Raw genomic sequence first — 23,211 nt, 5'->3', positions numbered from 1 at the left:
CCTCCTGGAGAATAGAATTCCTCTCTCTGCTAAAACTGGACTTGGGACTTAAAATGACCCCCATTAAGAGCCTGCCTGCATTCCCATTCACTGACTGTTGTGCTGTGGGTCTCCTGGACAAACAAGGCAGGGATCCTCTTGATCTCCATGAGTTTAAAAAGAGCAGCTCTTTTAAAAGGGCTGTCAGGGTTCATCTGTGGGATTTCTGGCCTTCTTAATGGAGTCGGGAGCATCAGTTGTGTTGTGTAGAAGTCCGGTTGGTACACAGCTGACAGCTCTGTTTGACAACTGCTTGAATTGATGTCAAGAACCAATCAGCTCAGTAAAGAGAAACGACTGTCCGTCATTACTTTAAAAACTGAAGGTCAGTCAGTCCGGAGTATTGCAAAAACTTTGGAAGTGTCCCCGAGTGCGGTCGCAAAAACGCTCACATGAGGACCGTCCCACCCGGACCCAGACCCACTGGATAAAGCGGAGGAGGAGGACAACAACGAGGAGGAGGAGCACCGTCCCAGGAAAGGAAGACCAAGAGTCTTCTCTGCTGCTGAGGATGAGTTCCTCCAAGTCACCAGCCTCAGAAATCCCAAGTTAACAGCACCTCAGATTAGAGCCCAGATGCCACACAGAGTTCTAGTAGCAGAACACCTCACATCAACTGTTCACGAGTCCAAATTTGAGGTCTTTGGTTCCACCTGCCGTGTCATCATTATACGCAGAAAAGGTGAACGGATGTCCTCTACAAGCATGGTTCCCACCAGGAAGCATGGAGGAGGAGGTGTGATGGTGTGGGGGGGCTTTGCTGGTGACACTGGTGGGAGTTTATTCAAAATTGAAGGCAACTGAACCAGCATGGCCACCACAGCGTCCTGCAGCAACATCCATCTGGTTTGCGTTTAGTTGGACCATCACTGATTTTTCAACAGGACGATGACCTCAAACACACCTCCAGGCTGTGTCAGGGCTTTGACCAAGAAGGAGAGTGATGGAGGGCTGCACCAGATGACCTGGCCTCCACAGTCACCTGACCTGAACCCAATCCAGATGTTTGTGATGAGGTGGAGCGCAGAGTGAAGGCAAAAGGACCAACAAGTGCTCAGCATCTCTGGGAACTCCTTCAAGACTGTTGAACCCTTTCAGGAGACGACCTCATGAAGCTCATGGAGAGAACGCCAAGAGTGAGCAAAGCAAAGGGGGTGTTTTGAAGAATCTAAATTATACAGCATGATTGATTTATTTCACACTTTTTTGTTCACGACATAATTCCATGTGTGTTCATTCATAGTTTTGATGCCTTCAGTGAGAATCTACAATGTAAATAGTCATAAAAATAAAGAAAAAGCATTAAATGAGCAGGTGTGTCCAAACTTTTGACAGGTAAAGCGTATCTTTGATGGTGCTGAACTAAAAGGTTAAATCAGTTTCAGACTGTAAAAGACTTAAAACCGTTTGAATATCATCCAAAGCGAAATTCTCTAAGAATATTTAAGCCAGTCTGCATTAGGAATAATCTTCTGTTAAATCGGAATATCAACGTGTTTGATGAAGAACTCAAATTCCACATTTCAAAAAGTTAAAAGTTCCATAATACAGATGCCCGCCAGGGGGCAGTCGAAACCCGACAGACCCGCGGTAGTATAAAACAGATTTATTTTTCCCGGCATTTAATTTTTGTACTCTGGGATTTTAAAATTAATTCATATACACGCGGTTTACTGTCCATAGTATTACTGTTTTTTTTATCTCATTTCTTGGTGAATTTTATTAACACCGGAAGTGATACAAACAGGAAACAACACGACGGCTGAGTATTCATGTATATTTTGTCCAGGTAGCAAACTTGCAGGCACATTTCTCCCTCTGAGGAAGAAACAACATACTTCCTCTGTTTTTTATTCCACGTCACTACAAACTCCATTGTGAGTCAAACCAAGATAAATAACTACTCCGTTTGAAAGCGTCTGTTTTTTGAGAAAATGTGCCGCACAGAGCGGGATCGTCGGCCTGGCAGTCTGCACTTCAGGGAAAAGGTATTTTTAACCCAGCCTGACTACTCTGAAGACTGTCAGACAAGATTTTAGCCGTTTTTCCCAGCACATTTAAGTTCGACTCACGGATTCTATGGAACACCAGTGGGCGAATAGCAAGTGGTAATTTGACGGCTTCCGGTAGAAACGGGAACAGTACGTAACCAAGAAGAAACCGCGTAAAAGTTAGTGCAGTCCAATGACACAAGCCTGAGGTCTGCCCCACACAACATGACCCCCTTATTGAGGGTCCAGACGTGGTTCCCGCTCCTGCACCGAGCCTGCAGCCACAGCCTCCAGGCAGCGGCCTCACCAGCCTGCAGGAGCCTGCTCACATCCGCCCATGCAGCTGCACACCTGCCGGGGGGCGTCTCCATCTTGCCGGGCAGAGCTTTAACCCTCTCTGGCTGCAAATTCAAGAGCGCAGATGACTTCAGCAGTGGGGATGAGAATGGGGAGGGGGACTTCATCGAGGACAGCGAGGTGGAGGAGCTGTTCTACCAGCAGCCTCCTACCGCCATTGGAGAGGGTCAACACAGGGTCTTCATCGTCCACCCCAATGTGAAGTGGGGAAGCAGGAAGCAGTATCTGACCACTGGTAAGTGTGAGAGTCTGTTGGGGATGTGTGTGTGTGTGTGTGTGGGGGGGGGGGGGGTGGCCTCCCTGGTAACTGTGGTTTACTTTGCAGCTGAGCTGATGATGGCTGAAGCCGAGGGGCTCGTGAACACACTGGACAACTGGAGGGTGGTGGACAAGATCATCCTCTCTACGAAGACACCAGAGAAGAGGAGGATATTTGGCAAAGGCAATTTTCAGTTACTCACAGGTAATACCCCCACCACCACCACCACACACACACACACACGCTCACAATTCTGAGCCATGACTCAGCATGTGTCCTGTTCCCTGTGCAGAGAGAATCAGGCAGACAGCGGGAATCACGGCCGTCTTTGTCAACGTGGAGCATCTGTCTGCGTTATCTAGGGTCTGCTCCTCTGCAAATCTTTCCATCTGCTGGTAAAACGCTGTCATGAACTAAAAGGGTCTGTCTTTTCGTTTCAGAGGGAGCTTGAGGAGGCCTGTGGGGTGAGAGTGTTTGACAGGTACTCCGTGGTCCTGCACATCTTCCGTTGCAATGCTAAAACTAAAGAGGCCAAGTTACAGATCTCTCTGGCTGAGATTCCCTTGTTAAGGTAACGTGTGGGTGACGTCAGGGCCTGTAGACCCTCAGTCCCAGACCCATATTTCTACCATTCTAGTTCTACCCAAAAACTGCACAAACACTACTACTTTACGACTTTAACACTACTTTAAATACTTATTCCACCAAAATAATAGCCTCTGTCAAACTGCTTATTGTTTCAATATTTTATTCCTTACAGTTACTTTCTAACTACTTACAGTATACTTTAAATACATATTGCGCCTATTTGCAGGTTTCTGTCAAAGGGATTATTACTCACATAAGTATTAAATGTATATTTATAGTTATTCCACCCAAATATTATTTTCTTTGGCCAAATTCAGCTTGATTGGTCGGTGTTACTTGTTGTCTTATTACAATAACAAGCTGATTTTCCGGTAAAGTAAAGATCCTACGATTTCCGCAGCCAATAAATCTGTAAGAAGATGTTGAATGCTTGTGGAGGGACAAGATTCCAGCCGAAGATTCATTTTTGGAAGTTTATAAAAATGATACATAATCTGTTGTAATCTCTCCTGCTGACTTTCTTTCCTTCCTCGTCTCCGTCAGGTGGTTTGACTCTTCAGAATCTGGCTTATTCATTTCTTGTGAAAATGGCTCCACATGGACCTTTTAGCATCCGTCCACTTAAAACTGTATAGGTGCGCCTCAACAGGAAGTGTTGCGCTGTTGTTCAGATGTGACCCTCATGGTTCAGGAGCAGGCTGTGATTGCTTCTCGTCTTCAGGTCCCGTCTGAGAACTGAATTCTCCAACTTGGATCAGCAGGGAGGAGCGTCACAGTACATCGGCGGGTCAGGTAACAAACGCCCCGTCAGTTGCTTGGTTCTGCCGTGCTGGCTTGGTAACACATGAGCTCCACCTGGTTGGCGGTCACAGGTGAGACGCTGCTGGAGGTGCAGCAGAGACTACTGAAGGAGCGGGAGATGAAGATTTGCTCAGCACTGGAGAAACTGCGGAGAAGGAGACACCTGCTGCGATCTCAGCGTAAACGGAGGGAGTTCCCTGTCGTCTCTGTGTTAGGGTACACAAACTGTGGTGAGTCACGTGCATCGTGAGGGGCTGATATGGGCCCATTTACAAAATATTCCAAGATAAGTCAACAGGGTGGCCCAGAAAAATCTACATTACATTTTATCAATACCATAACGTATACTGTGGTTTATTGTTTTTTTTTTTTTGCAAATTACACTTAAATAACATTTGGTCAACATGTTTTATCTAATAAGATCAAGTTCACCTCAATCACTCTCATGGCAGCAAAAAGAGACTTTTATGCAAACTGACCACATGAACCCTTAAAACATACAGGATCAGTACTTCATCAGCGTGTGTTAATATTCTGAATTATTCCTCCACTGCGGGCATTGATTAGTGTATAGCCTGTATCATTAGTGTAGGGTATTGATTAGTGTATAGCATGTATCATTAGTGTAGAGTATTGATTAGTGTATAGCATGTATCATTAGTGTAGGGTATTGATTAGTGTATAGCATGTATCATTAGTGTAGGGTATTGATTAGTGTATAGCATGTATCATTAGTGTAGGGTATTGATTAGTGTATAGCATGTATCATTAGTGTAGGGGATTGATTAGTGTATAGCATGTATCATTAGTGTAGGGGATTGATTAGTGTATAGCATGTATCATTAGTGTAGGGGATTGATTAGTGTATAGCATGTATCATTAGTGTAGGGGATTGATTAGTGTATAGCATGTATCATTAGTGTAGGGGATTGATTAGTGTATAGCATGTATCATTAGTGTAGGGGATTGATTAGTGTATAGCATGTATCATTAGTGTAGGGGATTGATTAGTGTATAGCATGTATCATTAGTGTAGGGTATTGATTAGTGTATAGCATGTATCATTAGTGTAGGGTATTGATTAGTGTATAGCATGGATCATTAGTGTAGGGTATTGATTAGTGTATAGCATGGATCATTAGTGCAGAGTATTGATTAGTGTATAGCATGGATCATTAGTGTAGAGTATTGATTAGTGTATAGCATGGATCATTAGTGTAGGGTATTGATTAGTGTATAGCATGGATCATTAGTGTAGGGTATTGATTAGTGTATAGCATGGATCATTAGTGTAGAGTATTGATTAGTGTATAGCATGGATCATTAGTGTAGAGTATTGATTAGTGTATAGCATGTATCATTAGTGTAGGGTATTGATTAGTGTATAGCATGTATCATTAGTGTAGGGTATTGATTAGTGTATAGCATGTATCATTAGTGTAGGGGATTGATTAGTGTATAGCATGTATCATTAGTGTAGGGGATTTATTAGTGTATAGCATGTATCGTTAGTGTAGGGTATTGATTAGTGTATAGCATGTATCGTTAGTGTAGGGTATTGATTAGTGTATAGCATGTATCATTAGTGTAGAGTATTGATTAGTGTATAGCATGTATCATTAGTGTAGGGTATTGATTAGTGTATAGCATGTATCATTAGTGTAGGGGATTGATTAGTGTATAGCATGTATTATTAGTGTAGGGTATTGATTAGTGTATAGCATGTATTATTAGTGTAGGGTATTGATTAGTGTATAGCATGTATCATTAGTGTAGGGGATTGATTAGTGTATAGCATGTATTATTAGTGTAGGGTATTGATTAGTGTATAGCATGTATTATTAGTGTAGGGTATTGATTAGTGTATAGCATGTATCGTTAGTGTAGGGTATTGATTAGTGTATAGCATGTATCGTTAGTGTAGGGTATTGATTAGTGTATAGCATGTATCATTAGTGTAGAGTATTGATTAGTGTATAGCATGTATCATTAGTGTAGGGTATTGATTAGTGTATAGCATGTATCATTAGTGTAGGGGATTGATTAGTGTATAGCATGTATTATTAGTGTAGGGTATTGATTAGTGTATAGCATGTATCATTAGTGTAGGGGATTGATTAGTGTATAGCATGTATCATTAGTGTAGGGGATTGATTAGTGTATAGCATGTATCATTAGTGTAGGGTATTGATTAGTGTATAGCATGTATCATTAGTGTAGGGTATTGATTAGTGTATAGCATGTATCATTAGTGTAGGGTATTGATTAGTGTATAGCATGGATCATTAGTGTAGGGTATTGATTAGTGTATAGCATGGATCATTAGTGCAGAGTATTGATTAGTGTATAGCATGGATCATTAGTGTAGAGTATTGATTAGTGTATAGCATGGATCATTAGTGTAGGGTATTGATTAGTGTATAGCATGGATCATTAGTGTAGGGTATTGATTAGTGTATAGCATGGATCATTAGTGTAGAGTATTGATTAGTGTATAGCATGGATCATTAGTGCAGAGTATTGATTAGTGTATAGCATGGATCATTAGTGTAGAGTATTGATTAGTGTATAGCATGTATCATTAGTGTAGGGTATTGATTAGTGTATAGCATGTATCATTAGTGTAGGGGATTGATTAGTGTATAGCATGTATCATTAGTGTAGGGGATTGATTAGTGTATAGCATGTATCGTTAGTGTAGGGTATTGATTAGTGTATAGCATGTATCATTAGTGTAGGGTATTGATTAGTGTATAGCATGTATCATTAGTGTAGAGTATTGATTAGTGTATAGCATTTATCATTAGTGTAGAGTATTGATTAGTGTATAGCATGTATCATTAGTGTAGAGTATTGATTAGTGTATAGCATTTATCATTAGTGTAGGGTATTGATTAGTGTATAGCATGTATCATTAGTGTAGGGTATTGATTAGTGTATAGCATGTATTATTAGTGTAGGGTATTGATTAGTGTATAGCATGTATTATTAGTGTAGGGTATTGATTAGTGTATAGCATGTATCGTTAGTGTAGGGTATTGATTAGTGTATAGCATGTATCGTTAGTGTAGGGTATTGATTAGTGTATAGCATGTATCATTAGTGTAGAGTATTGATTAGTGTATAGCATGTATCATTAGTGTAGGGTATTGATTAGTGTATAGCATGTATCATTAGTGTAGGGGATTGATTAGTGTATAGCATGTATTATTAGTGTAGGGTATTGATTAGTGTATAGCATGTATCATTAGTGTAGGGGATTGATTAGTGTATAGCATGTATCATTAGTGTAGGGTATTGATTAGTGTATAGCATGTATCATTAGTGTAGGGGATTGATTAGTGTATAGCATGTATCATTAGTGTAGGGGATTGATTAGTGTATAGCATGTATCATTAGTGTAGGGTATTGATTAGTGTATAGCATGTATCATTAGTGTAGGGTATTGATTAGTGTATAGCATGTATCATTAGTGTAGGGTATTGATTAGTGTATAGCATGTATCATTAGTGTAGGGTATTGATTAGTGTATAGCATGTATCATTAGTGTAGGGTATTGATTAGTGTATAGCATGTATCATTAGTGTAGGGTATTGATTAGTGTATAGCATGTATCATTAGTGTAGGGTATTGATTGGTGTATAGCATGTATCATTCGTGTAGGGTATTGATTAGTGTATAGCATGTATCATTCGTGTAGGGTATTGATTAGTGTATAGCATGGATCATTAGTGTAGGGTATTGATTAGTGTATAGCATGGATCATTAGTGTAGGGTATTGATTAGTGTATAGCATGGATCATTAGTGTAGGGACTTCATTTATAGTTCCAGTTCTCAGGCTGTGGCAGCTGCCCCTCTTTGACCCCCTTTAGTTCATCCCACGACGCTACACTTCATCATCAGAGGTTCGTTCTCCTTGTCACCCCAGGGAAAACCACTCTGATCAAAGCCCTCACTGGTGACCCTGGTCTCCAGCCAAAAAACCAGCTTTTTGCTACCCTGGATGTCACCGTCCACGCTGGACAGTTGCCGAGCCGCATGACCGTTCTGTACGTGGACACCATCGGCTTCCTGTCCCAGCTGCCCCACCGGCTCATCGACTCCTTCTCAGCCACACTGGAGGATATCAAACACTCTGTATGTATCGAAGACCCAAAATATAGATTTTGGTCTATTTATCTGAAAGAACATGAACTGTGGCTGAGATTTGTCAGGATCGGGTGATGATTTGCTTGTCTTCCTCCTGCTGCAGGACCTGCTGATTCACGTCAGAGACATCAGTCACCCGGAGACGGTCAATCAGAAGGTCAACGTGCTAAACATTTTGAAGAACCTCCAAACTCCCGAGAGGCTGATGAGCTCCATGATTGAAGTCCACAATAAAATTGACCTCATTGACAAGTAAGAGCTTTTAAAGGAGGCCTGCCGTTCTCACAATCTCTTATAAATCCCACTTAGGAGATAAAAAGTTTATTTTTGCAGGAAAAAATAATAGGCAAGTTTTTAGTAGTGCACAGTATAAAGAAGTTATGAGCCTTCATTATAAAACATTTTATGTACAGTACATGGTTGACTTTAAGACACAAAATGCTGTATGTTATTGCACATTGTTTACCTCCACCAAGACGTGCCAAACCCAAATCCATGGTGAGATTTTTAAAAAATGGCTGCCTTGCCGCAATCATGTCACGTAATGAAAGCGCAGTCTTCACAGTAGCTCATCACCAAGTTCAGGTTGACCCACTCGCAGGAGATTCTCTGTACGTAAATACAGAATCTGTAGCAAAGGGAAAAATTTGGGGTCAGGCAAGCTTCTGGTTTCCATTTCCCTTTGCTGTAGCGGTAACCAACCACATTTGAGCGGGCCTGGGTTGCATAAACAATCCCTGTGGAGCGCAAAATAGTCAGAACGCAGTTGCCGAAATGCAGGTTTGGTAAGATATTAGGAGTCTGACGACTTAAGGCCGTTTCAGTGGTTTGGAACCGTTAACTGTGTGTAAACTGGTGCGTTATCTGCTCGTATTTATCGTCTTTCAACGCGTGCAAATGTCTCAAGTTGCTCTATGGACTGTAAACGATGAGGAACGCTTACGTCAGATATCTGATGGCTACACTGAAACATCAGAAATACTGGCCCTTGCTCCTTGAGGCTAAGTCATCAGAGATGGCCAATGGGCTCTCAGATTGAAAAAAGGTGATGTTTATTCTTGCCACCAGGTGGTGCTATGACTAATTTGCTAAAAAACAACAATAACAACAACAAAAAACCTACTGGCTTCTTCCTGAACTACACTCCTCCACTTAAGTTTGGTGAAAACCAGCCGCACAGTTTTTGTGTTATCCTGCTGGCATGACCGCTAATGAGTCATCGTGTTCGAGGGGGACTGAGCCTGTTCCTGTCGCCCCTCTCAGCTACCAGTGTGAGGAGCCAAATGTGCTACCCGTATCTGCCCTGGAGCAGCAAGGCCTGGACCAGCTGAGGGCTGTGGTGGAAGAGCAGATCTTGAATTCTACAGGGAAACACATCCTGAACCTCAGAGTGAACCTCAGCACCCCTCAGTTAAGGTGAGGGAGGTTTGTGTCGCGGCTGGCTGTATCATATTTAGAAGCTGGTGTGGTAAATGCGCTTGTTGATCCACAGCTGGCTGTACAAGGAGGCAACTGTTCAGGACGTGGACGTGAACGCGGACGAGGGTTCGGCTGTGGTCAAGGTCATCATCAGTACAGCTGTTTACGGACGCTACAAGAAGCTGTTTGAAGGCATTTAGCACCGGATAAATGACTCCTACAGGATAAACGACTCCTACAGGATAAACGACTCCTACAGGATAAACGACTCCTACAGGATAAACGACTCCTACAGGATAAACGACTCCTACAGGTGCACCAAGTACAAGACAAAGAGTGGATTAAAATACTAGAAAATACACTTTGGTAAAAGACACGTTCATGCTTGTAAACATGTATGTTAGAGCTATGTCAAGTGCTTCGAGGTGAAAAAAAAAACAGGTATACAGGTGCGACCCGGGCATCAGTGCTCCTACAGCGATTAGCTATCTGAGCTAGTCTTCTTTCTTCATCTGACTGCTATTTCTCAAGAGCAGTTTTTGGTTCAGTGCAACGACCAGAGGGCTGAGAGGGAGGGGGCCCACGAAGTCTCCTGCGATGATGTTGATGCACATGGCGTCCGAGCCAGGTATCTGCTGCTCCAGCCATTTCCTCAAACACTCCCAGTTACTGAGGGTCAACGTCCGCAAGGATTGACTTGGGTTCCTGGCGATGTAGTTGGTGTAGGCCGTCAGGTTCAGACCCGTGACAAAGAAGCCCTCTGGAGAGTAACACACAAACCAGGACACTTAAACACCAACAACGAAGAGTCTAACGTCACGTTCTGTTTGCTTTACATAAACTCAACTCACTCGGACGCCTGCGCTCTTTCTTACATTCCAGGTAACTGATGACTCCCTGTGCGGAGCGCTGGTTGGCCCACCAGTAGGGGATGGAGGGGAACAGTTCCTGATGTCTCACAGCGATGTCTGCATCATAGGACAGCAGGACCTGGTACCCAGACACCCACATACTCCGCAGGGTCAACACTGATTCCTGTGAATGGCACATGAGCTTTTATGAGGATCTTATTACACTGTAAATCAGGAGAAGACAAAGTAAACTAACCGTCCGAGGGCAAATTTTGGAGCCGAACAGCTTCTTCAGGGAGAGGATGAAGTGCTCATGGAGTCTGTCATCGATTCCTTCAAAATGGCTGCAAGCAAGGATTACGACCTCCTTTGAGTGAGAGTCCAGCCAGGTGGCCACAGACAACAGCGTTTCCTGTAGAGGAGAAACATTTATTACACAAATATCTTCATTATATATTGTAGCCACGAAGACGGTCGCACTCACCAAGACTGTTAAATGTGTGTAGATCACGTGTGTGAAATACAGGTCCCTGCTCCGGTCTTTGGGCTTGTGGGCAATGCGGAGATCCAAGAAACGAATCCCCATCGCGAGTTGCTCCTCCACGCTTTTGTCCTGGAGGAAGGAAAATGAGAAAAATAAATTCATCCTATTTTTTTTAACACAATAAATGTGGCAATTACAACAAGTGAAATAAAACGTCCCATTCAAAGCAAACAGCAAAAGGGACATGTCTCTAATTTTCAGCCCCCCTGATGGGAGTCAATGAGGCTGCTGAGATATTGGCACAGTGGTGTGGTGGTTGGGACTATGGCCTCGCTGCACGAAGGTTCTGGGTTCAGTTCCACCAGCCATGCAGGGCCTGTTTAGGGTTTGCATGCTGTGCCTTTGTGGCTTCCTCTTCCACCAAAAACACACTTCTCAGGTCACAGACTCTGAATTGCGGGTAGAATGTGAGTAGCCTGTCTCTCTGTATGCGGCCCTGTGATGGACAGGTCGCCAGTCCATGCAGCTGGGATAGGAACTGGGAGGCTTCACAACCGTGAAACATAAGTGGTTGACGATGGATTAATAGACTGTATAAGAGGAGCTAACAGAGATCAGTCTTTACTTTAGAATATTTAATTATTAATTTGATGTCTATCATTTATTAAAAGATAAACAAAAAAAACAGCATCAGCAAAATGATCAGCGTCACTTTCAGGTCATTTTACGAAGCCAGTCTCAGAATATTTACATTCCAATAAAATCTAATCTGACCTTGCTAGTGATACTACAATGTAAGTAGCTGCAAGCACAAGAAGGTACAGCTTCACCACCAAGCGCCACATGGCCCCACAGCAGTACACACACACACACACCTGTGTTGTAGCCCATTTAAAAAGTGTGGGTCTTGTCAAGCAGCAGCAGAATGCATCCAGGAGCCTGAAGAGGTCTGACTCGGACCGGACCAGCGGGGAGCTGATGTCCAGACAGTAGCTCATGGTGTCATGACTCCCTGGGTGAATGAGGACATCACATGTTATGCTCGTACCTCCAGAATGCATTGAAGACAAGACTCAAGTTCAACTTGTTCCACTGGTTCCAATTCTTAAAGTTAAGCAACCCCCTCCCCTCACTTTTACCAATTCGACTTGTACAGGATGTGATTGATTCCTGCACGTCACATAACCACTTCATCGGATAACTGCTTCGCCTCTTGCTCAACAGTAAAAACGAATGAATGACAGAGAGGTTGGTATTTACTACGTCAGGGTCTATTTGTAACCTCACAATTAGAACACGATAAAACTAATAGAGAGGCGGGAGAGATAGAGGAGGTGTACAGGTACCAGGTATGGCCAGGTGTGTGAGCGGGACGTCCCACAGCTCCTCGGGTAAAGCGGACATCCAGTGCTCCATGTCGGGTCCTGCACCTCATGACCCACTGGCACTGTTTTGGAGCCTGGTTGTCCTCGTGTGATCGATGCTGGACTCAAACCATCGACGTCCAGACAGCAGGAGGACGAACTTCACGTGTATTGAGTCGTCGGTCAGCAGGGTTGGCTCTGTCTCAGTGGCGCTCCCACACACACGAAGTAGGAGTGGCTGAAACAAATCACAACAATCGGGTTCTGCTCCTTACAGCCACCGAACGAGAAGGCGTCTCCTCGGTTGCCTCCTTGCTTCTCACTCCTGATAATTCCTCCTGGCATCGCCCACCCTACGGGTCGAGCTTCTCCTGTCCACCGAGCAGAACCGGTCCAGCTGCAGACGTGACGACGGGGCGTCGTTAGCCTACGTCATACCTAGTCGCTTCTGCGAATGCGCGAACATCAGCAGCTATTAGAAGGAAGACGGCCCACTCGGTACTTTCATCACCTGCTCGGGGTGAGGGGCACAACAAAGGTCCAAATGTCTATTTTTTTTTAAACAGACTGTAAGGCTTCCTGGATGTAGGCTCTTCGTTGGAGCGGGGCGTTGGCTTGCAGGCAGAGGCGGCTCATAGCCATGTTGAGTGAATGGTGAATAAAGAGTAAATGCTTGTGTTATAGGAAAAGAAACAATCCCGCATGGTAGATAAATGCGTAAGTGACGTGTCTGTCACAGTCACGTTGACCTTTGACCATCTCATTACTCTTCCTCTCCTTGGATGTTTGAGGCAATTTTGGGAAACCCCCTCAAGGTGTCCTGAGACAGTGTAGTGATGAGACTAGGATGGAGGGATGGATGGACCGAGGGATAACCCCCAAATATAGCACATTTATATGACTGGGATGAGTTCAACTACAGATGGGCTCTTCTTCAACGCACCAAAGTGAACACTCATCCGTCTGAATTTAGTTGTGATGAAATTTCAAGTCATCATATCTTCTGAACTGGGAACCAGCCACACATTCACGCAATATCCCCAGTCTCTGTGTCTCCAGAGCTGATGATGGACATATCTAGGGAGGGAATATCTCAGTTACTGGTGTGGATAGGGTATCAACACTTAGATGCATCTTAGACAGCATAAAGTACTTCTCAGTGCAATAAGGTAAATATACTACTTATCTCTTATGCACCACCACTTCTATCATGCACTTTACAAGGTAGCTGCCGCTAACTCTGGGACGTACAGACCGTTCCACTGCACTTCCTCACCTAATGTATGCTGTTGTGTAACCAACTGTAGTGCTCTCTGCACTAGAGAGAACTGTCCCAAACTACTACAGTGTCTGTGGAAACGCCTGCGAGTGTTCTGGAGAAGGGGGAAGATCCCAGAACAATGGCGAGTGGCTGAAGGGGTGTGCATCCCGAAGGAGGAAAACTCCACCCAGCTAGACGAGTTCCGCATCATCTCCCTGCTGTGCGTCGACGCGAAGGTCTTCTTCAGTGCCATTTCCAGACAGCTGAGCACCTACCTGGTAAAGAACACCTATATTGATACGTCAGTCCAGAAGGGTGGCATTCCAGGAATGCCAGGCTGTATGGAGCATACCGGTATGGTGACACAGCTAATCTGGGAGGCCAGAGAGGACAAAGGCAACCTGTCAGTATTATGGCTCAACCTGGCGAATGCATTTGGCTCCATTCCTCACACGCTGGTCCAGCTCACTCTGATGAAACATCATGCTCCCAACAGGTGTAGAGACCTCACCGCTGACTACTTCAACAACTTCAGGATGAGGATCTCCTCAGGAGCAATATCATCATCTTGGCACAAGGTGGAGGTCGGAATTATCACAGGGTGCACTATCTCAGTGACGCTGTTCTCCCTAGCCATGAACATGCTCGTTAAGTCTGCTGAGCCAGAGTACAGAGGGCCTCGATCAAGATCCGGTCAATGGCAGCCACTCGTCAGGGCATTCATGGATGACCTCAAGGTCACGGCTGCCGATGGATTCTGAAGGGTCTCGAGAAGCTGGTGGAGTGGGCTCGGATGTGTTTTAAACAAGCCAAATCAAGATCTATGGTGCTGAAGACAGGGAGGGTGGAGGACAAGTTCCGGTTTAACATCTCAGGCAAAGTTGTCCCTACCATCACAGAGAAGTCCAAGTCCAAGTGAGGACTGGCAGGAAGTGGAGAGCAGAGGATGCTGTTCAAGAGGCAGGGGCCAGGCTATGTCACAGGAACCTGGTGGGAGTGGTCTCACGGGGCTGAGCTGGGCTAGCGTCCTTCCCAACTCCCCAATTGAACACCAGGGGAAAGAAGAGGTGGTGCCTTGTCCAGGAGGAGGTGAGAGCAGCAGAGAAGGAGACAAGATCCTGCAAGGCAGTGGGGATGAAACAACAGGGAGCTACAATTCTACAATTCTACAATTTCATTTAGCAGACGCTTTTGTCCAAAGCGACGTACAACACAAGCAAGAATTTAGACTTAATTAAGGAAAAGCCCATAGGAAGCGCAAAAGTGCTTCAGTTGTGATTTGGTCACAGGTACTGCCATCTAGTGGCAGAAGAAGTGTCGTCCCCCCCCTCCCCTGTTTTTTTTTTTTTGACAAACATACAACATGACACAACACAGTTGGTGCTACATAATCACTAAGTGCTGGGTCTTGGACCCTCTGACTTATTCTACCCCACAGGACAAAGAGGAGAAGAGTCAGGTTCAGTGCCTCGGTGCTCTCTGAACAATTGAGTCTTCAATTGTCTCTTAAAAATAGAGAGGGACTCAGCAGAACGCACAGAGTTGGGTAGTTCGTTTCACCATTGGGGAACAACAGAAGAGAAGAGTCTGGCTAGAGATTTGGAGAGCTTGGACAAGATGGGAGAAGGCGATGGAGAGGAATGTGACCTGGACGGAGCTCTGGAGAGCCGAGCCTCAACGCATCAAATTCTTCATTCAGGTAGTCTACGATGTGCTTCCAAGCCTATCAAACCTGCACACATGGGGCTTAGCAGAGACTCCAGCTTGCCCCTTGTGTTCCAAGTGAGGAACCCTAGAAATTATCCTCAGCTGCTGCACCAGGGCACTTCGAGACTGAAGGTACTGTTGGAGGCATGACCAAGTCCTTAAGACCATTGCTGAAGCCATCAGCGCTGGACTTGTGTGGGCTGAGCAGTTCCGACCCTCCAAGAGAACAATCGCCTTTGTCAGAGCTGGGGAGCAGGGAAACCCCTGCCAGAAGAAAAACTGCTGCTGTTCCCCAGCCACATTGCTGTTACCACCCTGTGGCCAGGCCAAGGTGTCTTCCGGTGGAGGTCGGTTGCAGGGGTTTTGCAGCCCGTTCTTTGGCCAGAGCCTTCAGCAGTTTGGACATCGAGGGAGAGAGGAAGAGGAGAGCCATTCGCAGTGCCACTGATGTGGCAGAGAGAGCCTCAAGATGGCTGTGGCCCAAAGAGAAGAATCATGGAGTCATGGTAGCTAGCCATCTGGACACAAGAGCTAGCCATCTGGACACAAGCCAGGGTCTGATCAGCCCTGGTTGGGTCACCTGGAGGACCGGGACCACAAATTGACCGTAGGCGTGGCTGGGAGAGCAAATGGATGTCTGTCTATATGTGCTGGCCCTGCCATGGACTGGTGAACCCTGCCTCTCACCCAAAAGCTGCTGGGATAGGCTCCACCCCCATGATCCTTAACAGGAATAGAGGTAGAAAATGGATGGATGTTTTAGGGTGCCATTACCCTGTGACTGATAAGCTTACTTGTGTCATTAGTATTCTAACATGGCGTTTTCACTCATTTGTCCTCGCAGGAATTCTACCACGATGGAATTTTTAATTTGAAAAAAGTCAGATTATTTGCTTAAAAATGCGTGTTTATTGGAAAAGCTCATCTCCACAGGCACAGCGGTGCAGCATTTGTTTGAAATCAAGCCTGTTGGATCAAGTCTGTCGTAAGTAGAACAGTCAGGGTTGGGTTCATGCACCTAACTATTTTGCATGCATTTTGCATAATTTTGATCTCATCTGTACATTCTCTATGAACACATACACATATTGTAGGTGAGACACATTCTCATAAAACATGTGCCTACATTTCAGTTGTGTGACCACTGAATACATTGTGCTTACTTGCCTGTGCTTACTCATCTATATGCCTACAGTACATTGAGGTGATATTACAGTTGTATCATTATTGCTTTGGTCACTGTAACATAAAACGAGTCACCTCGCAGTTGTGTGAAAACTGTGATGCCGTACGTTGCATAAATAGAGAAGTGAATGTAAACAAACAAGTGCAGCTCAAAATATCAAAAGTCCAAGCAGCTTTAAGACTGAAATATACAATTCATTATCTCCAAAGAGTGCGTTAAAATTTAAATGATCCATTCAAGTACATAGTATTTTCCAGTCACTCTCGATAAAACAAGCTCATGTGTTTTTCATGCTGCGATTCACTTTTTTTTTGTTGTTGAATAATGCAGATTAGTCAAAGTCATGAGGACCATTTTAGCAGTTTTTCATTCAGTGCAACAACAGTTGGTACAAAGTGGCTCTCTGTGATAAAGTCCCCGGCGATGATGTTTAGAGAGCCGACTTTAGAGCCGGGGGTCTGCTCCCTGACCCAGCTGAGCAGCGCCGGGTAGGTGGACATCACCAAGTCTTTCAGTGACTCCGTTGGGTGTGTGCAGATGTATTTGAGGTCTTCCGTCAAATTAATTCCTGTGACGAAAAAACCTCCTGCAACAAAAACACAAAGGTGAAGTTTTCCAGGTACAAACATGATACACAAGTAACAAAATTATTCATTTTGTCCCTGGCCCGCCTTGAATCAGCTGATCACCTGGTCGGCCACGTTGTTTCCTGTGTTCAAACGCCTCAATCAGAGCTTCTGCTTTGCATTTGTTGGCCCACCAGTAAGGAATGTGAGGCCACAGGTCACTGTGGCAGCTGGCCATGTTATGTTCATAGGACACGATCACTTGGTAGCCTAAAGCCCACAGGTTTCGAAGTGTTAACGGTTCCTGAAACACAACAGAAAGAATAGTAGGGTGGCATATAATTTCTTTAATTATAATTTAAAGTTTAATTCAAAGTTCAAACCAACAATCTCAGTAAAAGTACTTGTTCCCATCTAAGGGGTTAAATTAGCAAAAACACATCAGAATTAGTTTCAGCTCTTCCTCGGCAAACGGTAATCAGACTGGTGTTGATGGTGCAGTGGTTGGGGACAAATTTTAGCAGTGGATTACAACACATTCAGTTCAAGTGCATCTGCAAGGGAATACGCCAACTAACTGTCTGTCCTCCTCAGTACAAGCAAAGAAACAGATTCTCATCTCTCCTCTATGAGAGCGTGAGGGAGCTGAGACCCAGGGAGACCAGCGAGTTATCGTGCTGCAATGAATGGTAGAGGACAGCGTACATCTGTCAGATCAGGACCCGTATCTTGTTTTGTAAAATGCTAACACTTCCCATCCACTACTATTTATTGTGCTAAGCTAACTAGCGGTCAGCTGTCTCTGTGGGTCTCAGCTCGCTAATGCAGGATGGAGGAGAGAGGGGTTCCTATGCGCCCGTCAGGCTCCGGAGGAGGACAGACAATAAGTGTGTTCCCAAAAGTTTGTGTGACCTTTAAAGCAGCCAGGCATCAAATGTGGGATTACTTCCAAAAGGCTTTTCATAATGGGGCTTTTGTTCAGAGATTAATATATTAAATGAAGGTTTTAACCAGCGGACAGGACTTGATTCATGACAACAATAAAAATGTAAAACATTTCCATGATGTTCTTATCCAGAGGAAGAGTAACTATACCATTTTGGGGCAGAGTTTGGAGGTGAACACGTTGCGTATCGTCGTGAGGAGCAGCATGTGGAGCTCCTGGCTCAGGCCCAGGAAGTGGCTGAAGGAGAGGATGACCACCTCTTTGGGATGAGCGTCCAGCCACTCTCGTATCTCGAGAAGAACAGTCTGGAAAATACAAGTTACCATTTAGTCTGCTGCTTCTACATCAAGTAGGATGATATTCTTTCCATTGGCACATGAAGTCAAAGAACATGTTGAAATTTTCAATCTGCCAGATCTACTCTGGATAAATATAGTCCCTCCTCGCCAGCTGGCAGCTCTGCTGGAGAGCAGCAGGTGAGTGAGGGGCGAACTCTCTCTTATCTTGCAACAAATGCCTCATATCTGCTGTAGCATCACAAAGAAGAGGCTTTGTAACATCACTACGCGAGATGAGGAAAAACCTTCAAATCTCCCTAAAGATTTATAGACGTGGGATGGACTCCACATCCATTTATTCTAGAGCATCCGACACCAACAGTCCTTCCTTAAAACGGTTTCCTTCTTCTGTTCATGTATGAAAATTCCCAGACGATTTATGGTCTAAGATGAAGAAGAAGAGAGTAAATAAAATGTCAGTGTTCCCACTACAGAATCATAAAACACTGGAAGTGGTCACCGTAATGTCTTCTTTTTAAAGCACCATAAAGAGTCAGGAGGGACTTCATCCCTCCCTGCAGTGATGACTGTACAGAACGATCCTATTCTTATCTTTATGGTTATTGTTCTTGGTGCAGACGGGTCTCTGTGGGAGCATCGCTCTCAGAGCTGCTATATCTTCCAGGGTGTTGCGGCTGCGTGCCGTTACCTCCACGGTGAGCGTGGTGTAAACGCCGTGGTAGAAGTAGAGGTCGATGGAGTTGTCGTTGGGTCGGCGTGCAATCCTCAGGTCACAGTATCTGACCCCGCAGTCCAGCTGCTGCTTTATACTGTACTCCTGCAAGACACAGCAGGAGGAGTCCAGCCTTACGTACTCACCTAGGCGATGGTACAATTCCACCATTAATTACCTGTGTGATTGCCCACTTGTACACAAACGGGCGAATCAGGGGCTTCATGTATTTGTCCAGCTTCTGGAGCATGTCTGGCTGGGTGAGGTCCACCGGGGATCTGTCATTCATGTCCAGACAGTAGGTTATTGCGTTGTGGCTGCCTACACAGAGCACACATCAGTACACATCAGCATCAGTACTGCTGGGTTAGGAAGTATCAATGCTGCAACCACCCCCCCCCCCCAAAAAAAAGAAAACCCCCTGCTGTTTTGCAGAATATATTTCTTTCTAGTTAAAAGCAAACCTCAGGACACTTTAGTACTCAACAGACTGGTAAACGTGAGCCATCCCAGTTAGGAAAGTTAGGCTGAGATCAACAAAACTAAGATTCGAAAAAATACATTTAATTAATTCCCAAAAGGGGGAAATTCACATGTAAAAGCAGTTTAAGGCAGAGGTCGGAATAAGAGGTGAGTGAAAAATACAAGTCAAAATACATCCAATATTGAGGACTAAAACAGTCGTAGAGCCTTGTTCACATGGGCTTGTAGAAACACCTACTCTTTTTTAAGACAGTCTATCATTGAGATTAAACACCTTTATGTTCTAGAAATCTTAGGGGAAAAAAAACGATTTGAGATTTCTTGGAATATTATCTAAAAGTGTAGTTTTGCCTTTTTTTTTTTTACTAGGATTTACACAAATATACTTGGCTTTGGTTTTTGCAGTGAATGTGTGACTGCAAAATTAAATTCTCCCCTTGTACATCTGTTTAGGTTCTAGTCAAATGATCTCATTAATGTGGAACATCCAATGTTCACATTTAAGCTACAACAGCAAAGGTGCAGCAGCCTACCTGGGATGGCCAGGTAGTACAGGGGGGTGTCCCACAGGGCACAGGGCAGGTGGGTCATCCAGCTGTCCATTGGCAGCTCCCCCAGGCTCAGCTCCCTCACCCCGGACACCACCACTGAGGACATGCTGAGCTCCAGAGGGCACCACTTATGATTCCATTTCCAGGGAGAAGTCTTTTGTGCAACTGCAGACAAACACGGAGGAGTGGGGGGGGGGGGGGGGGGGGGGGTAAATGCATCGGATAGAGGAACTTCAGGCGCGCGCGCACACACGCACGCACGCCCCCCCCCCCCCCCCACACACACACACACACACGCGCTTACACAGCTATCCTTGTCAGGACATTCCATTAACTTCCATTCATACGGGCAGACCAATTCAAGCCCTGATCCTAATCCACTGATGCCTGAACCTGATCTCAAATCAGCCCTAAACTTTAACTTCATCCCGGAACTCAGGAATTAGGTTGTGCCGCATTAGGGCCGGTCTTTGGTCCAAGTGACGACTGGAAGTCTAAGGTTTGTGTTTACATCCGAAAAGGTCTCCAATAAATAAGAGAAATCAGGTGTAAACACGCACGCACGCACAAACACGGTAATGTGGGATCTGTAGTCCTCAACCACCTACTTGATGAGAGTGCCGCTGTTTTCGTCAAACCGGCTGAACCAGCCGAACCACCAAAGACGCGAGAGGCGAGGGCTCACATTAGAGGCTTTTGACTAGAAAAGTCCTCCTTCCGGACACGCTAGCCGATGTCATGGCTGGACATGAAACATGTATGATGGAATAAGCGTGGCTGCGTCCTTCCTCCCGAGCAGCAGCAGTCCCCCCAGTCCGGTTACCTTTTCCACCTGCCCAGGCCGGGACCGTGGAGACTGGGGTCCCCGCGCATTTCGCTGTCAATGATGGAATAACCACATGTGACGCGCCGACCGCTGGTTGAGACCAGGTGCGTGAGCGGCGAGAGTCCCGCAGTAGCGCGGGTGTCGGTGAATGCTCAGCAGGATGTGCGAGGAGGGAGAGGGAGGGGGAGGGAGGGAGAGGGAGCGAGAGGCACCGCGCCTGCTGACAGATCAGCAGATGCAGAGAGGTTCCGCTTAAAGAGCCCACTGAAATGTTTGGCCACAAATGTACGGAGCTCTGGAGAGACACAATGAGGACATGCGGTTATTAGTTTGAGATGTCGTTTGTTTTCTCAGTTTAATTAATTTGTGGCCACAAGATAAAACGTTTTCAAAAATTACATATCTAAATTGAGGGAACAAGTTCTATCTTGTAGCTTCAAGATACGTCGCGATGTAAATTGGGAGGAAACTCCGCCTCCGTCACCAGGTGTGACGTCAAAGCAGGTGTCTCTCAACACCTGCTGACATGTCACTGACGTGGTGTGGCCAGGTACACTCCAAGCATTGTTTTACGCTTTAAAAAAGTACAAAATGAATTAATTTCACCGTATAAACAAAGCAAGTCATACATCAACCGTAATATGACCATCAAACGAACAACGAGAGGACCACTCATTAAACTTTGCTCCACCACTTCCGGTCAAAAACTACGTTCTGACAAATCTTTTGTTTCTTTTTAAATCCTGAAACATGGAACAATCTGGGAAACCATATCTATCCCCGATTAGGACTTTCTTTCTTTCTTTCTCGCGCCTGACCAACCGGACCAAGGTCCACATGCTGTTTACATTTGTAAATCGTTTTCACACCAGACTTTGCGTGATATAGTTTCATCCTGACGTCATCGTCCGTACTTGACTCCCGTTAATTTGCATCATTTTGGTGGACTTCATCAGCTTGAATTAAGTAATTAATTGACTCCATCGTTCTTGTGTCTTCTCTCCGTCTCGCTGTCCCACAACTTATTTGACCCCCCCCCCCCCCCCCATGATTAGACAGCCTGCTTCAACTTCAAATGAACTTCATCAGAGTTGAGTGTGATTGACAGCTCTTCACCCCCGACATCAGGAAACATCTGGACTGAACACGTGATCTCAGTTTCCATACGTGTCTCTCTATGCTCGTCAACCTGGACATTGGTTGCTGCCGGCGGAGGAAATGAGAGGCTGTATTTACTGTAGACTTTTAAGCAGTTATTTTGGGATTAAATATTTTTGCTATATTCATGTAAAAGCTTCATTTTCTCCTGATGATTTTCTCTTGTTCTGTTGAGATAAGGAGAGAATGAAGCCTTTCAATTATGAACTCATCTCAGGGAGAACACGCTGTTTTGAGAACTTGTGGGTTGATGATCTCAGGTTATTTTCTCATTATCACAAGATAACAAGCTTTGTTATGACAATGAAATATTTGGGTATCATGAGTTACCCTAACAGCACCCCCCCCCCACCATGCACTCAAAATATATCCAAGCTTTTCTTACATTTGCAATGTTGTGTACTACTACTACTACTACTACTACTACTACTACTATGACCTGATTCGCATGTTCCAATTACATCATCTGCTGCTCTGCTTGTAGTGTTAGGAGAGAACTTTTACTGTGATTTATGGAAATACAAATAAAACTGACTTGACCTCAATCAAAAACTTCCCTTCCCATAGGACACATTAGCATTCACTGCTACAAAGAGGAACGCTGTCGCTCACTCCTGTTCCTACAGCTGCTGTGATGACATCACTCAGGTCGTGTACTATCCCCAGGATGAACGGGGCCGCAGACATCCTGGATGTAAGCTTCGATAAGAAGGCTGCTGTGCTCTGAAGGGTCCCAGCCAGCTGACCGGAAGGTGCTGACAGAGGTAAGAACGCTAGAAAATGTGTGATGTGACAGATGTGTGTTGATATCCTCAACCAGCCCTCGCTGGAGCAGGAGTTGACCTTTGAGCTCCAACAGGCTTCCTCAGAGGAAAGTGGTGGAGTCGTCCGTTTGTTTGGGATAAATCAGGACTTTTTCGAGCCTTCGCAGGTCAATAAACTCTGAAACAGCACTAACCGGCGAGGTGAGGCAAACAACTCCGGTCCTTTGCTGACTTCAGCGTTAACTACAACTCACGCAACCCCCCCCCCCCCCCCAAGCCTATCCTGTACATGCATGCATGTCCTTTCACAGCACATATCTGGACACACAGCAGCGAAACCATGTTAAAGCAGTACAACCTCAATGAGACCCCAAAACTGAAAAGAGGCATTATTCTGTGCTTTGAAAAGCCACACACACACAAACACATCCACACACAGAACCTGAAGC

The 23,211-nt window shown here is 44.9% G+C and overlaps 3 protein-coding genes across 5 annotated transcripts; 1 reads left to right on the top strand and 2 right to left on the bottom strand.

Moving 5' to 3' along the window:
* Nucleotides 1–785: 785 nt before the first annotated feature.
* gtpbp6 (GTP binding protein 6) lies at nucleotides 786–11,395 on the top strand. Of its 2 annotated transcripts, XR_015119312.1 has the most exons (11): nucleotides 786–2,622; nucleotides 2,713–2,850; nucleotides 2,939–3,009; nucleotides 3,087–3,217; nucleotides 3,956–4,026; nucleotides 4,107–4,265; nucleotides 7,965–8,173; nucleotides 8,289–8,437; nucleotides 9,449–9,601; nucleotides 9,678–9,917; nucleotides 10,487–11,395. XR_015119312.1 is itself a non-coding variant. In XM_086224935.1 (10 exons), exons 1-10 carry the CDS (start codon nucleotides 2,256–2,258, stop codon nucleotides 9,802–9,804), a joined length of 1,575 nt encoding a protein of 524 aa, XP_086081061.1. In that variant the 5' UTR covers nucleotides 786–2,255; the 3' UTR covers nucleotides 9,805–11,395. The 2 variants fall into 2 exon arrangements, 1 of the variants encoding a protein (XP_086081061.1); XM_086224935.1 differs by having other exon boundaries at nucleotides 9,678–11,395.
* plcxd1.2 (phospholipase C, X domain containing 1, tandem duplicate 2) lies at nucleotides 8,521–12,706 on the bottom strand. Its single transcript, XM_086224936.1, has 6 exons — nucleotides 12,286–12,706; nucleotides 11,815–11,951; nucleotides 10,940–11,068; nucleotides 10,712–10,867; nucleotides 10,456–10,639; nucleotides 8,521–10,364 (listed from the first exon to the last, which is right to left on the bottom strand). Exons 1-6 carry the CDS (start codon nucleotides 12,353–12,355, stop codon nucleotides 10,099–10,101), a joined length of 942 nt encoding a protein of 313 aa, XP_086081062.1. The 5' UTR covers nucleotides 12,356–12,706; the 3' UTR covers nucleotides 8,521–10,098.
* A 3,474-nt stretch (nucleotides 12,707–16,180) lies between these two features.
* Nucleotides 16,181–21,025, bottom strand: plcxd1.1 (phosphatidylinositol-specific phospholipase C, X domain containing 1, tandem duplicate 1). Of its 2 annotated transcripts, none has more exons than XM_086223821.1 (7): nucleotides 20,838–21,025; nucleotides 19,997–20,179; nucleotides 19,159–19,301; nucleotides 18,957–19,085; nucleotides 18,119–18,274; nucleotides 17,147–17,327; nucleotides 16,181–17,043 (listed from the first exon to the last, which is right to left on the bottom strand). In XM_086223821.1, the coding sequence occupies exons 2-7, from the start codon at nucleotides 20,118–20,120 to the stop codon at nucleotides 16,799–16,801; spliced, it is 978 nt and encodes a 325-aa protein (XP_086079947.1). In that variant the 5' UTR covers nucleotides 20,121–20,179; nucleotides 20,838–21,025; the 3' UTR covers nucleotides 16,181–16,798. The 2 variants fall into 2 exon arrangements, with proteins under 2 accessions (XP_086079947.1, XP_086079946.1); XM_086223820.1 differs by having other exon boundaries at nucleotides 20,623–21,011.
* Nucleotides 21,026–23,211: the final 2,186 nt, after the last annotated feature.

Source organism: Aulostomus chinensis, chromosome 14 (assembly GCF_037954235.1).
Source record: "Aulostomus chinensis isolate RoL2024-O1b breed Wild chromosome 14, RoL_Achi_v1.0, whole genome shotgun sequence".
NCBI lineage: Eukaryota > Metazoa > Chordata > Actinopteri > Syngnathiformes > Aulostomidae > Aulostomus > Aulostomus chinensis.
Note: the sequence above shows the minus strand (reverse complement) of the source record. Positions and strands in the feature narration are given on the sequence as shown.

Coding starts and splice junctions, on each gene's coding strand:
- gtpbp6 (XM_086224935.1), top strand. CDS start 2,256: ATGACCCCCTTATTGAGGGTCCAGACGTGGTTCCCGCTCCTGCACCGA. Junction 2,623..2,712: donor GAAGCAGTATCTGACCACTG/GTAAGTGTGAGA, acceptor TTTACTTTGCAG/CTGAGCTGATGATGGCTGAA. Junction 2,851..2,938: donor CAATTTTCAGTTACTCACAG/GTAATACCCCCA, acceptor TTCCCTGTGCAG/AGAGAATCAGGCAGACAGCG.
- plcxd1.2 (XM_086224936.1), bottom strand. CDS start 12,355: ATGGAGCACTGGATGTCCGCTTTACCCGAGGAGCTGTGGGACGTCCCG. Junction 11,952..12,285: donor CACACACCTGGCCATACCTG/GTACCTGTACAC, acceptor TCATTCACCCAG/GGAGTCATGACACCATGAGC. Junction 10,640..10,711: donor CCAAAATTTGCCCTCGGACG/GTTAGTTTACTT, acceptor TGCCATTCACAG/GAATCAGTGTTGACCCTGCG.
- plcxd1.1 (XM_086223821.1), bottom strand. CDS start 20,120: ATGTCCTCAGTGGTGGTGTCCGGGGTGAGGGAGCTGAGCCTGGGGGAG. Junction 19,086..19,158: donor ACAAGTGGGCAATCACACAG/GTAATTAATGGT, acceptor TGTGTCTTGCAG/GAGTACAGTATAAAGCAGCA. Junction 18,275..18,956: donor ACACCACGCTCACCGTGGAG/GTAACGGCACGC, acceptor TGTATTTTCCAG/ACTGTTCTTCTCGAGATACG.